At 33.5% G+C, this 13,957-nt stretch overlaps 1 protein-coding gene across 1 annotated transcript in view; it reads left to right on the top strand.

Annotated features, from left to right (window-relative positions):
* Window positions 1-11,530, top strand: part of KIF18A (kinesin family member 18A) — a 71,425-nt gene extending 59,895 nt beyond the window's left edge. The window contains exons 13-16 of the mRNA XM_007461687.1: window positions 1,749-2,190; window positions 2,934-3,038; window positions 8,654-8,763; window positions 11,265-11,530. Of these exons, the coding sequence (XP_007461749.1) occupies window positions 1,749-2,190; window positions 2,934-3,038; window positions 8,654-8,763; window positions 11,265-11,347 (740 nt within the window). The 3' untranslated portion in view covers window positions 11,348-11,530. The remainder of the gene's footprint in view (window positions 1-1,748; window positions 2,191-2,933; window positions 3,039-8,653; window positions 8,764-11,264) is intronic.
* Window positions 11,531-13,957: the final 2,427 nt, after the last annotated feature.

Genomic DNA, 13,957 nt, shown 5'->3' with positions numbered 1-13,957 from the left:
AATGGAAAATTTGACAAATGTCATGTTAAAGGGAGTGGAAAATTATTTTAAGATCTGGATCTCATTTATCTAGTTCTCAGAAAAGTAAAATTCCTTAGTAGAACAGGGATCATATTTTTCTTCCTGTTTTTAAATTGTATTTCCTAGAGGGTAATTGTCAACCTAGCCACAGCAGAGTCTACTGTCAACTAATGTAATAAGAATAATGCATGTACTGTTGCTGATTGTTATAAGTGTATTTTCTAACTTGGTTGAAAGTTTGAATTGCTTTATTGAAATACACAGCACTTATTTTATTCAGCTTTCAGTGTTACTTAAGTTATTATTATATTGTAAAGCAAATATAACATCAGTTGGGAATTTTACTGCCTGATTTGAAAACATGGTGAGAAATACACATTATAGTTTCTTCCCTGGACAGCACACTCCAAGCAGAGTTACTTTGTGTCAGGCACCATGAAGTTTACCAGAATGAAATAGGCAAAGCAGAAAAAATATATATTAATTAAAAAATGCAACATAAGTACACTGGAGCTGATCAAGATTATTGTTATATATGTAATCAAGTCATTATTTTGTACACTAAAAGAAAGTGAGAAGTCTTTATGTACTTAAATATTTAAGCATGTCTAGTATTGTGGGAGTTCACACTTAAGTTCAAACAAAACAATTTGTCTCTTAATTTTGGAGCAAAGAACAAGAATTCCCCTACTAAAATTCTCTGGGCATTATGTTTCTGTTTAAAGATTACTAAACATCTTTAATCAGGGGAATGACATGATCAGAATTATGTTTTAACTGTAAGTGTAAAAGAGGCAGGATTGGTGAAGATTGGGAAATGCAAGGAAAAGGTAAAAATCTAGTTATATGGGACCCACGTGACTGAGAAGGTAGTGGCAAGAGGATAATTAGAAATGAGAGTGTATAGCCATAAAAAAAGAATGAGATAATGCCATTTGCAGCAACATGGATGGACTTAGAGATTATCATACTAAGTGAAGTAAGTCAGAGAAAGACAAATATCATATGATACCACTTAAATGTGGAATATAAGAAAAAAGATACAAATGAACTTATTTACAAAACAGAAAGATTCCCAGACATAAGAAACACATTTATGGTTACCAAAGGGGAAAGGAGGGGTAGGGATAAATTAGGAGTTTGAGATTAGCAGATTAAAAACTACTGTATGTAAAATAGGTGAACAACAAGGTCCTACTGTATAGCACAGGTAACTATATTCAATGTCTTATAATAAACTATAATGGAAAAGGATCCAAAAAAGAATATATATATATAAAACTGAATCAATTTGCTGTACACCAGAAACTAACAATGTTGTAAACCAACTATACTTCAATTAAAAAAAGAAAAAGAAAAAAAATAAGAGTATAGAATAAGAGGGTCAGGTACAGATCCTTAGAGAAATGTATACATTTACTGGATGCAGTTTATTTTCATAATTGCCCAATATCTCAAGATGGCTGTATCTATAAATTAATATTGATATTAGCTACTTAGTATCTATTTTCTGTTGTAGAATTTCTTTATAATGATTTTATTAACTTTAACATTATTAGCAATAACTTTTTTCTTTCCAACTTATTTATTATCTTTTAAATTTTTATCAATTTGGCAGAAAATATACTTATTACTGGGGGTCTTTTTTTTCCTTCTCTTAACTGGTAAGGTTATTGGAAAACTATTTAGGCAACATTATTGAACTTCTTTTTAATTTTGTTGAACAGGCACATCTCCGAGTGAATCTAATCTGCTTAAAATTCCTCCACAAAAAAGAACCCGAAGAAAATTAATGCCTTCTCCCTTGAAAGCAAAACATCCCCAAAAATCTACACTGTCTGAAAATATGCAGCTCAATGATTCCCTCAGCAAAGAACTTCAACCTATTGTGTATACTCCAGAAGACTGTAGGAAAACTTCTCAATATCCATCTGCAGTGACCTTATTAAAATCATCATCACATACTACCAGTTTTCAGGCCATCAACTCAAATACAAACAGTGATAATTCTCTGAAAATGTTGTGTGAAGTAGATATCCCTCTCAGCAAGAGAAAAGAATATGGCCAGGAGGATTTGGAGTCTACATTTATTATATGTGAAGACACCAAGAGCTTGAAAAGTAAATTACCTGAACAAGAATCACTACCAAACAATAACATTTTACAAAGGTACACAGGACTATTTTCCAATTCTTCTTTTGTTTTATTTACATAGCCTTTAAACTATAAGCTTTCTTTTTCCTCTGTAGGTGTATTTAAGATCTGTTTCATAGATGAAGTATGCTATCTTGATTACAAAAGTCAGTGTTTTTACCTTCATTAAATTTTAATTGTCTTTCTCTCTAAATATTAATCCACTAACACAATATTGTGAAGTCTTTAATTTTAAAACTTAAGTTGATTGACCCTTGTTAGGCTAGAGGAGACCTTAAGATATACTTAGTTTGTTCTTCATACTCCAGAGTTAAGATGTTACAAGCCATCAGTGGATGATTACCAATTGTTTATTATTATTCGTTAATATCTTCACTAAAAGAAATACCACAGTTTCTATTGATGTTTAGCAAACCTCAGCTCACTCTGAAATAGTCGTTAAGTCTAAGGTATGGTTGACTGCATGTCATCCAAGCAAAAACATATCCTTATCACTTAATATGAATGTTCACAATTAATCTAAATATGGGAAGAATGATACCTTCACCTTTCTATGCTGTGGGAATGCAGAAATCTATCTATGGTTTAAAAAAGAGAAAAGAAAACCCCAGGCAATCAAGGGAAGTTTATAGTATTGAATAATGTTTTCCTTTATGTATTAAGACAAAATGATGTTCTAATTATGGAAGTGTATGCCCCCTTTTTTCTCCATAGTACAAATCAAAATTACTTTTTATTTTTCATTATTTAATATACAGGCTTGACCCTTCATTCTCAACTAAACATTCTCTGCCTATACCAAGCATAGTACCATCCTACATGGCAATGACTGCTGCTGCCAAAAGGAAACGGAAGCTAACAAGGTACATTTAAACATAAACTGGTTCAGGCTTTATACATATGTAAGATCATCTTTATACTTTGTTTCCTACAGCTCTTTTTATTTCTTGTAATTAGGCTGTCAATTCACATTTAAGCATACATATAGTAAACTGCTCTGAATGCAGCACTAGTTTTATTTATTTATTTTTAATTTATTTATTTTTGGCTGCACTGGGTCTTTGTTACTGTGCGCGGCCTTATGCTGCTCTTCTTTGTGGTGCGCGGGCTTCTCATTACAGTGGCTTCTCTTGCTGCGGAGCATGGGGTCTAGGCGCACAGGCTTCAGCAGTTGTGGCACACAGGCTCAGTAGTCGTGGCGCATGGGGTCTAGAGCACAGGCTCAGTAGTTGTGGTGCATGGGCTTAGTTGCTCCATGGCATGTGGGATCTTCCCGGACCAGGGCTCAAACCCGTGTCCCCTGCATTGGCAGGCGGATTCTTAACCACTGTGCCACCAGGGAAGTCCCAGCACTAGTTTTATATTATCAAAGGCAGATCTTGATAAAGCCCAAATATTTCACTTGATATTTGTATAAAGTATTCCATATTTCAGATTATTAAAAATAAATTTAAAAGTCTTCTGGCCTTCAGAAAGGTCATTTAAGTTTTCTTCTGTTGACAATTTTTACTCATTTGATATTTCTCCCTTCAGACATTACTGAATTTCTTCAGTCCTAAAATTATATTATTTTAATGGATTTTGATATATGACTAAAATGTGATGAGTGAATAGACTTCTGTTTCTGGCTATGACATTGTAGCTTGTATCAGACCAAGTTTTCCATCAGGAACAATTATAAAAGCTGATAAAATTCAACTAACAGCTGCTTGAAGGCACTCGGGAACAACCAACACAGCCAGGACTTGAGGGTCTAAGATCCCAGAGGAAAGGAAAACAAGTTGTGGAGAACGAGACCTTCTCTGCCTCTTTTTTTCCATTTAGCATTTGCCAGTTCATGGCATCAAATACAGAGGTCAAGCCAAAAATGGAAGCCTATAGCTATCAGCATCTCACTGAGCTAGGGAAACAAAATCTGTGTAGCTTTTGCCCTCAAGGTATTGGCCAATTTCTAAACTCTGTAATAAGAGGCCACAAAACCAACTAAAAGTGGCTGCCAAGAGGCTAAAGTAATAAGCAGAGTTTTGACCTTCTCATGGGACCAGGACACAAAAATTGTTGTTTAGGGATCATCATGGAGAAGAGGCCCTGTTAAACGCCCAGGGTTTTATTTGAAATCTTTGAAGGCCTATGCTTTAGGTAGGAGTGGAGCAAACTGGAAATAGACTGGTTCTTGAAAGCCTGAAACAGACCTTTGACCAGTTCAATCCCATTTTGGATCAAGGTGATCTATCTCTATTTTGCCTACTTGCCAAAAGAAAATTAGATCATCTCTGAAGGATATACCACCTCCAGCCTCTACAGTTTTTCATATGCAGTGCTTAGCACTTAAGCAAAAGTTACCAAGAATGCCAGGAGACAGGATGAGATGACTGAAAATCAAGAGAAAAAAACAAATTAGAGAAGCAGTGATACAGATATTGAGATTATCAGATAGGGGCTTTAAAATTGTAATTGTGATTAAGTTCAATAAAATAGATGATAATTTCCGAGAGAACTGGATTCTATTAAAATGAATCAAATGGATATTCTAGAACTGAAAAATAGAATATACTGAAATTGCAAACTCAAATCAATTTAACAGATTAGGCATGGCAGAAGAAAGTTTAGTGAACTGTAAGATAGGTTAATAGAAAAATATTCAAACCAATTACAAAAGTATAAAAAGATAAAAATATAGAGAAGAGCAAAAAGAGACATATGGGACACAATTTAAAAGGTCTAGCATATGTGTATTTTGAGTCCCAGAAAGAAGTGAGAAAAAGAATGGGAAAAAACAGTATTTGAGAAGATGCTGGCTAATAATTTTCCAAAACTGACCAAAGTTGGCAAATCACAGGTTTGAGGAGCAATGCAAACTGCAAGCAGCATTAATACAAAGAGAAACATACCTAGGTACATAGCAGTAAAACAGCTAAAAATTAAAGACAAGGAAAAAAGTCTTAAATATATTGAGTTATATGACATGAAGCCCATTATATAGTCTTTATATCCTGTAGCATAGAATGCAATGACAAGATACAGTGAATGGTTAAATTGTAAAATGGATCTGACTTGCTTTACCTCTTTTTCTTTAACATGTGATTATGGAGAGAAGAGCATACGATCTTAAGATAGCTCTTTTTTAAGTTTCCTATATTCCACCATGGACGTGTTATCATGCGGGCTAGTGCTAACAAATTTACAAACAGCCTATTTATTTGTGCCACATAGAGTATCATCTCATAGTTGCATTTAGCATCTGTCCAAAGTACCAGTGGAGTCTTGAAATGTTTATGTTTAAAATTCATGGATTGATTTTTCCTGAATGTCTCTGACTATCCATGACATTTACAATTTTGTATTTTGCTGTGTCACAAATTTGATTTGTGCAATTAGTTGTATATGGGAATCAGTCACTTAGCCTAGCTAACCACCGTGATCTGTTTTACCCATCTTGTCACTAATTTTCATTGTATGAGTCATGTTATTCTTTTCTTTAATTAATGCTGGGGACTTGCCTTGTTCTTCACTGGTAATATGCTCTGCTGTTGTAATTAAGATGTAGAAAAGTTTATAGCTAAGAATAACTTTTAAATGTAAACAGAGTCATTATCAAAACCAAATGATTTTTCAAGAAATGTCCTGGTATGTAAATTGTGTATTTGGAGTGGGTTTAGATGAGTTAAAGGGCTTCCAAAATAAAATTAAAGGACAACTAAAGAAAGTAAGATTTCTCATAGCCTATTAATTGCTCTGTTACATTCCCTCTGGTACCAATAATTAGATCCTGCCATTAACTAAGGTTAAAAGAGATTAATGCTAGAAATGAACATAATTACTTTTTAAAAGAATCTTCCTTTCCCCCAATTAAATCTACATGAGCTTGAGAGTAATGGACTCTGGTATTTTCCACTTAACAGCTTTATGTACATATTTAGGTGTGTGTATATTTTGTTATGGTTTTTAAAAATGAGGAACAGCTCCATGTATATAATTACTTTTTTCTTTTTTATCAGTTTTTCTCTCAAAAGAAAAAAAAAAAAAAATTAGCATCTAGAAGCACTGGATATTCCAGAAACCTACCAGACTGAATTTTTTAGTAACTACTGAAATTGAGAATATCAGATGTGTAACCATTTCAATTTATATAATCACTGTAACAGACTATTTTAACTAAATGTATCAATTTACCAAATACACAAATATATATGTAAATTTTTTCTTATAAATTATATTTATTAATTGGGGTTTTGTTTGCTTTGTGACTGGTTGGTTGGTTTTTTGTTTGTTCCACAGTCTTTCTTGGCACTGAAAAGTGGTCTCACACCTACATACATTTTTGGTTTATTTTGAAAAATGTCTATGATTCCAACTAGAAATTATCTCCACTGAAAGAATATGAGATGCATTATGTTTATCAAGCAAAAATATTATACCTATGTAAGGAAACAAAAGACTAATCTTAACTTTTATTAATAGTTATAGAAATACATTTGGCATACAACTAGAAGATTCTATAGGTTTCTTCTCAAAACAGTCTTTAAAATAATTTGAATTTGTACCCATACCAATTTTAGGTCTTTTTATTTTGTGATCTAATATAAATCTAACAAATTTATAACAAATGTTAAGTATTTTATTAGTTGACTATGTTACCTAAATCCTAAAAATGTTTGAGTGTGTTTTACTTATATATAAATACATAACTTATTTGATTAGGCTTTGATTTCATTCCTAGAAATGTGAGTTTTATTCAAATAGATTTATTCAAAACCCTGATTTTCAAATAAAAACAATCTGTGAGTGAAAGCGAAGGTCTTAGAACTAACCAAAGTGAAGAATCATACTATAAAATAATAAAGAAAACCTTAAGATATATTGCAGGGAAAACAACCCTCATCCAAAGTAACCAGTGACATTGATCTTTACACTTGAAGACATAAAATCACCAAATGACCCAAAAAGAATTTTTGCCTTAGACAGCTGATATATATATATATGTATGTGTAAATATATATATATATATATATATATATATATATATATAATTGAAACTGTATGTTTTAGTATCCAAAATAGATTTATAGTAACTTAGTTTATTTGGCACCATTTGTGAATAGAAAATTTCTACAACTGAATTTGTTTACTTTCATAACACAAGTACTTCTCCATAACCATTTTGGGAAGATATTTGCATTCTTGAACAGAGCTGGCAAAATCATCATTATGAACACCATAATCATTTCTCTTACAGGCTCTAGAAAATTTAGATACATAGGTTGACTTATTTTTCCCAGCATTCACTGTGCTTATACCCATTTTTCTTTGCTAACATATTAAATTGCCATTTCTGACTAGTTTCATTGAACATATAACCCATATTCTCCTGTTCCACAAACATAAACCCACATCACTTTACCACAGGTTTAGGATTACCAGAACAAGTTGTTGCCATAAAGGGAAGCCTCCAATTGTTAATCCAACTGACAAGCAAATTAATATCAACTTGTAAAATGGTATATAATATCTTGACTAGCCAGAAATTTCCTAAAATTAACTTATTTGAATCAGTGTGGAAAGGGATGTTCATCTCCCACTTTGCCCTCCAACCCTGCCTGCTAAAACTTGATCCTCTGTAGGACTGGGAAGGGTTGGATTGCTATTTTTCAGGACCCAGATCAATCTCATCTCATCCACAAAATCTTCTATTTTTCATTCTTCTTCTAAACTCAGGAACCTGTGGCTTCTTGTAGTTTGAAAACCTGTGGTGCTGTTTTTTTGTTCTGCCTTGTATTATTTTGTGTATTTGTCCAATTTTTCCCCCATCCCACCATATATCTATTATGTAAGTTTTCAGGACATGGGTTGTTTGTACCTTACTCACTTGTATATCCTGTGACATGAGGCCACAATAGGTGTTTTGTAATATGTCAACTCAAATTGAGTTAGAAATTTGACCCATTAATAACATGAGAGTGATATAAATTTTTGAAGAGAAAACAAATGAAAATAGGTCATTCTTTTCATTTCGCTTTCTATAATTGCAATAATCAGAGAGAGATTCTCATTCTATTACTATGCTTTGATTTAAAAACAAGGTTTGCAAACAATCTCACCTGTTCATATTCCCCAGATTAGGGGTTTTGTAATCTGAGATTAGTTTTTCACCTCTTGCAATGTGCTCCTTATCTCTACACTTTGAATAACAGTGCTTGCATGCAGTCCAGCACAGCACCCTGAAATGTTCTGTTAAAGCATTGTGACATACACCTCTACTCATAATCTCCAATTTGAATAAACGTCATTAAAATCACACACTGCTAAACTTTCCTATAGGCCAAAAATTTATTTAGTATCTCCAATTACTTCTGTGGGATTTTACAACTTAATATTTTAGTATTTCACTTTTTCTTTAATCATTATTGAATGTAGAATATGTATTTGAACTTAGAGATATAAAAAAATACTTTACTAAAATAAAAATTTTCCCTTGAAGCTCTACATCAAATACCTCACTAAGTGCTGAGGTAAATTCTGGATCTGCCAAGCGTGTTCACCAAGATAATTCAAGTGATAAGCACTTCCAAGAAAACAGACCAACAATGGGTATGTTTCAGCTGTTATTTTGATATTTAATAACATGATTAACTAACATATGTATAGTACTTTACATATTTTTACAGTGTTTTCATGAGAGTCTCCTTTTATGTACTCATCACCTTTATTATTGTACATGGTGAGTGTGGTTATCCCTGTTACAGATAAGAAAACTTAAGACACAAAATAGAAAACATGCTCACCCAAGATCACAGAGGTATTTCATGATGGAGCCAGAACCCAGAACTGCATCTCCTAACTCTATATTCTGTACCCTTTTTGTTATCCATACTGCCTCGTATTGCAGAAGAGTGTGTAAATAATTTAACTAATAATTGAAATAATTAACTATGTTATTTAATAGGTTAGTGATTAAGTATATTTTACAGATAAACTATATCCACTTGAAATTTTTCTCTTAGCCTCTTATTTTTAATAATTTGGCCTCTGATTCATTTGTGCAATTATTGTGAGGTTCCAGTCTATACCTAGTTACAATCATATTTTAACTCCAATTAGCAAGTTGAAAAAAAGTGCTGATGGTGGTGATTACATCCTCTCAATTGCATATGGAGGTGACATGAGTCCATGGTAAGGAAACATCTTCAGTGAAACTAGAGGTATATAACACCCACCAATTTCTAGGCCTTTGTGTCCAGACCTATGTTTCTCTGACACTGTAGTTCCTAAGACTTCAGTCAGGAATTATTTATTTACTGTGCGGTCATTATGTGCTAGGTTCTGTGATGAATATAAAGATCATTAAGACCCAGTTTGGTTCTTCTCTAAAGGAACTTATAATTATAGCACTTGGAATTTAAAGGGGTTTCATGAGATAACGAGTATGTCTAAGAATAACATGAAAACTATTATTAATTTTTTTTCTGTCAATGCTTTTTCATTAGAGTAATATAAAATTTCTCAGTAGCTTTGCCAAGCTGCATTGATAAATCCTTACTTCTTGTGGTGCCCAGTGGCAGTTGTTTACCTTAAGCTCAGTGGAAATGTCTTTCGTGCAGATTTAAAAATCAAACAATGAAGTCCTGAAAAGAAGAATTTACTATAATTATTTGGTTCAACATGCCATGTTTAATAATGTTTAACATTGTATATATGCAGTTGTTGTAGATATGTACTGTCCCACTGGTCTTCTGAAAAAGTTCTCCAGGAAGTCATAATCCTGCAACCAAATAATAAATTTATGATAATTCTCAAATAATAGAAACTTAGGTTTCCTAATATGCTTATTTTCTAAGAATAGTATAAAATGTATCAAATATCTTATATGTAAAGAGAGATGAATAATCTATAGAGAAAACAGTAGGAGAGAATACTAAACTACAGTACTTGCCAAAGAGGAAAGATTATGTCTTGTTAAGGATAATGGAACACTTAGAAAAAGGTATTAGTTTAAGGGAAGATAATGGTTTATGTACATTAGGATATCCAAGTGAAAATGGCCAAATACACATCAGGAATTACTATAAAAGTAAAAGAGAACTGGGGCTGCCTTCCTTAGAATGTATTCAACTGACTCCAACTAACAGTGTACAAATTAAAAAGAAAAAAAAAGGAACATCAGTGGGAAAGAAGGAAACTCTGTTTACTGAGCATTTAGAGAAATAAGAAATAGTGTCAAGAGAATATGTGCCCCTAAAACTAAAACCTAATGTGATCAAGAAAGTGGATGAGAGATTAGACAGACCCATAAAGAAGTCAGTGGCCCCCTTTTGTAACAACACTCCTTTGAGTAGAGAATCATTGTGAACACTGAAGAAGAGCCAGAAGAGTGGACATAGATAGATAGAACACATTTTAGAGGTAGCCGTGAAAGGAAAAAAGAGCTATGGGATAGGATCAGCACGTTAAGAAGTACTGGACTCAAGGGCTTCCCTGGTGGCGCAGTGGTTGAGAGTCCGCCTGCCGGTGCAGGGGACACGGGTTCATGCCCCAGTCCGGGAAGATCCCACATGCCGCGGAGCGGCTGGGCCCGTGAGCCATGGCCGCTGAGCCTGCGCATCCGGAGCCTGCGCTCCGCAACGGGAGAGGCCACAACAGTGAGAGGCCCGGGTACTGAAAAAAAAAAAAAAAAGAAGTACTGGACTCAAATGATACTTCTAAATTGGAAAAATATGGAAGTTTGAAAGTCCTTGGGAAATAATCCAAAGAATGAAAAACAAAAATTGATGATGCACAAAAGAAAGGGGGCAGTGTTCACAGAAGTAGTCTTTCCTTGGTTCAAGAACAGAAGTAAATGTGGTAGTTTATTCACTGACTTCACTTGATAGCTTTGGGGTTAGGGGAAGGGGTGTACGTACATGCGCACTAAAACTTCAGTTTACAATGTGGAGAAATGAATTTCTACTTTCAAACCAAGGGTATTAATGTTTCTTTGTTGGTGTTCTGTTTTAAATCAGGTTAATTAACAGCTGTGAAGTTTAACGAATGGTGAAAATTCTTTTTGAATGATACTTTTACCATATTTATGTATCTTTTTATTTCTTCTCTAGAATATAAAAGAAACATCCATAAAGTAAAGCCAAGCATGGTGAGAAAATTTGGAAGAAATATTTCAAAAGGAAATCTAAGATAAGTCTCTTCAAAATCAAGGGAAATGAAATTGACAAGTCAGCTTTTAAAAGGGTTTGTTACCAGTACCCTTTCAGAAACTTCTTAAAAATCTTTGAAAGAAGACCATCTTAAAAGCTAGGTTTACCCAAATACCTTCAGCAAGCAGAAAACGAAATTCCTTCTGTTTTGTGCTTTTGTATTCTAAGCAAATGTAAAATTTCAACAGAAAACGTGTGTTTTAAGTTTCTAAAATATTTGCTGCCCTTTAAAATACCTAAGTCAGTATGGTAGCAACTCAGTTTTACTATGCTACAACAAGTTGATTAGGACATTTTAGAAAATAGTAGACTTAAATTATCTTCACTGTTTTTTAAAACTAAGGAAAATTTAGGACTGATAAAATTATGACCCAGGATTTATTTGGTCTTTTCTTTCCAAAAGTACTTTGATGTACAAATGTACATATATGTGCCCATAAAGTTGTTGTAAATATTATTTAAGTAGTCTTCATGAATAAAATACTAATACTGTTTCTCACTACTAGATACATTAAAGATGTAGATTTTATAGTGCTTGCTTTTCTGTCTCGTGACTACCCCTTACACACCTTAAACTATTATTTTTTATAAAATGTAACTTTTGTATATTTGTATTTCAGATTAGCTCAAGATATGTGGCACTAGAACCAAACCTGAAAATAATCCATAGGTTCCTTAATGATAATGAGAAGATGTTTTAATCATTTTCTCTGCTATAGGAAGTACATGGAGCTGCAACTTAATCTTATGTCCTTGTTCACCTGCTTTGTCTGGCTTGTTTATCTTCTGAAACCAAGTATTTGGTTAAATGAACTTCTAATTTCATATGGCCTAGGACCTGTCCCATCAAAGCAAACAACCATTTAACAACCAGCTGCAAATTTTAGACCTTTCTGTTATTAGTCATGTTTTTCAAATCAAAATCTAGTTGAGAAAGTATGAGATGGAATAATGATCTTTGAAGTTCCTTCCAACTGTGACACTCATAATTCCATATTCATAAAAGTATACCTAGGGTCTGATGTAGGGAGAACAACCATAGACAGTTTTTGTTTTCCCTTTGTCATTAGGCCTTTGGTTGTGTCACCTATTTATCAGCTACATTAGCGTCTCTATTATTCCTTTCCATCTATTTTAGGTAATTATATGTTTCAAAAGAAATCTTTTCACCACATACTGATGAATGGCTAGCTAGCAGGATTGTGACCCTACCTCGTGGTCCACCTCACACCATAAGACGTGAGTGATTTTCTTATATGCCATTTTTATCAGCTAGGGATTTCACCTTCTGTAAAAGTTACTAACAACGCCTTTGCAATGCAGCCACATTAAGGGGAAATTAGAGAGAATAAATAGTAATGAATGTGGGAAAGGAAAACTGTGGAATATATGAATAAGGAAAAAATTCATGCATTTAAACTAAAACAAGGTGCTATTTAATAAGTCACTAGAAAGCAATTTTTAAATGAACTTATGTAGAAAATAGACCAATCATAAATATATGGCTAAATGAATTTTCACAAAGTGAACAAACCCACTAACCAGCCCTCAGATCAAGGAATAGAGAATTATCAGAATTCTAGAAGCCTCTCTTGTATCCTACCTCCCTCTAAGGGTGACCACTATCCCAGCACCATAGATTGATTTTTAACTAAAATAATTTATCTTTATTTTTGTTAAAAAACAATATGTTATTCCAAAAAGGACTGTAAACAATAAAAATGTGCTTCCTCCTCCCCCACCCCCCGCCGCTACCAATATCATTCCCAGTTGTAACCACTGCTAATAGTTTAGGTACGCTGTCCAGTCATTTATTTTATTCATATACAAACCTATATACTTGTTTTTTTATAGAAAAAAGTATCATACTATTTGGTTTGCAATTTGTTTTTTTATTCTCATTTGAAAGCAGCATGGGCATCTTTGTAAAATTTTTAACTGTGAACTTTATAAATACTGCTACCACAGATTGATTTCTCTTAGTGACAGGTGACAACAAATAATTTTCATGAGGCAAATCAAAGATCAGAGATAAAACCTAGATGATGCTATCTTTTCTGACTAACAGTGTACGCTGTTTCTGAGAACATTTTGGAGTATCCACTAGAACTTGTACATCATGATGTCCAAAGTATAGTCCACAGAACATGGCTCACCTGGATACTCTCTGCCAAGGAAAGGATTCCATGTCAAAGAATAGTGGGAATGGCAGCCCGCCAGGACGCGGACCGTGCACGCTGACAGTATAAGCCCCTGAAGTCTTGCAGTCAGAATCTTACTTGGTTTAACCCAGTGACTCCCAAATTCCTTTGAAACATCAAGCTCTTAAAAAAAAATGTTTAATGGAGGTTAGTACAATGAACCCTCATATAATCATAATACTGAGTCCAATTACCAAATTTTTCCACATTTGTCTGGAATATCCCTTTTTTCCCTTGTTTTTCTTCCTTTGCTGGAGTGTTTTAAAACACCCCAGATATCACTTCATTTCATCACTGTACACTTGTTTATGAATCTGAAAATATGGCCATATTCTTATTTAATACAAAAAAGAATGCATCCTTTTATTAAAGCACTCCTGGTGATATCCCTAA

This window comes from Lipotes vexillifer, unplaced genomic scaffold, assembly GCF_000442215.2.
Source record: "Lipotes vexillifer unplaced genomic scaffold, Lipotes_vexillifer_v1.1 scaffold5, whole genome shotgun sequence".
NCBI classification, from domain to species: Eukaryota; Metazoa; Chordata; class Mammalia; order Artiodactyla; family Lipotidae; genus Lipotes; species Lipotes vexillifer.
The sequence above is the reverse complement of the archived record's forward strand: the minus strand, read 5'-3'. Positions and strand labels throughout refer to the sequence as shown.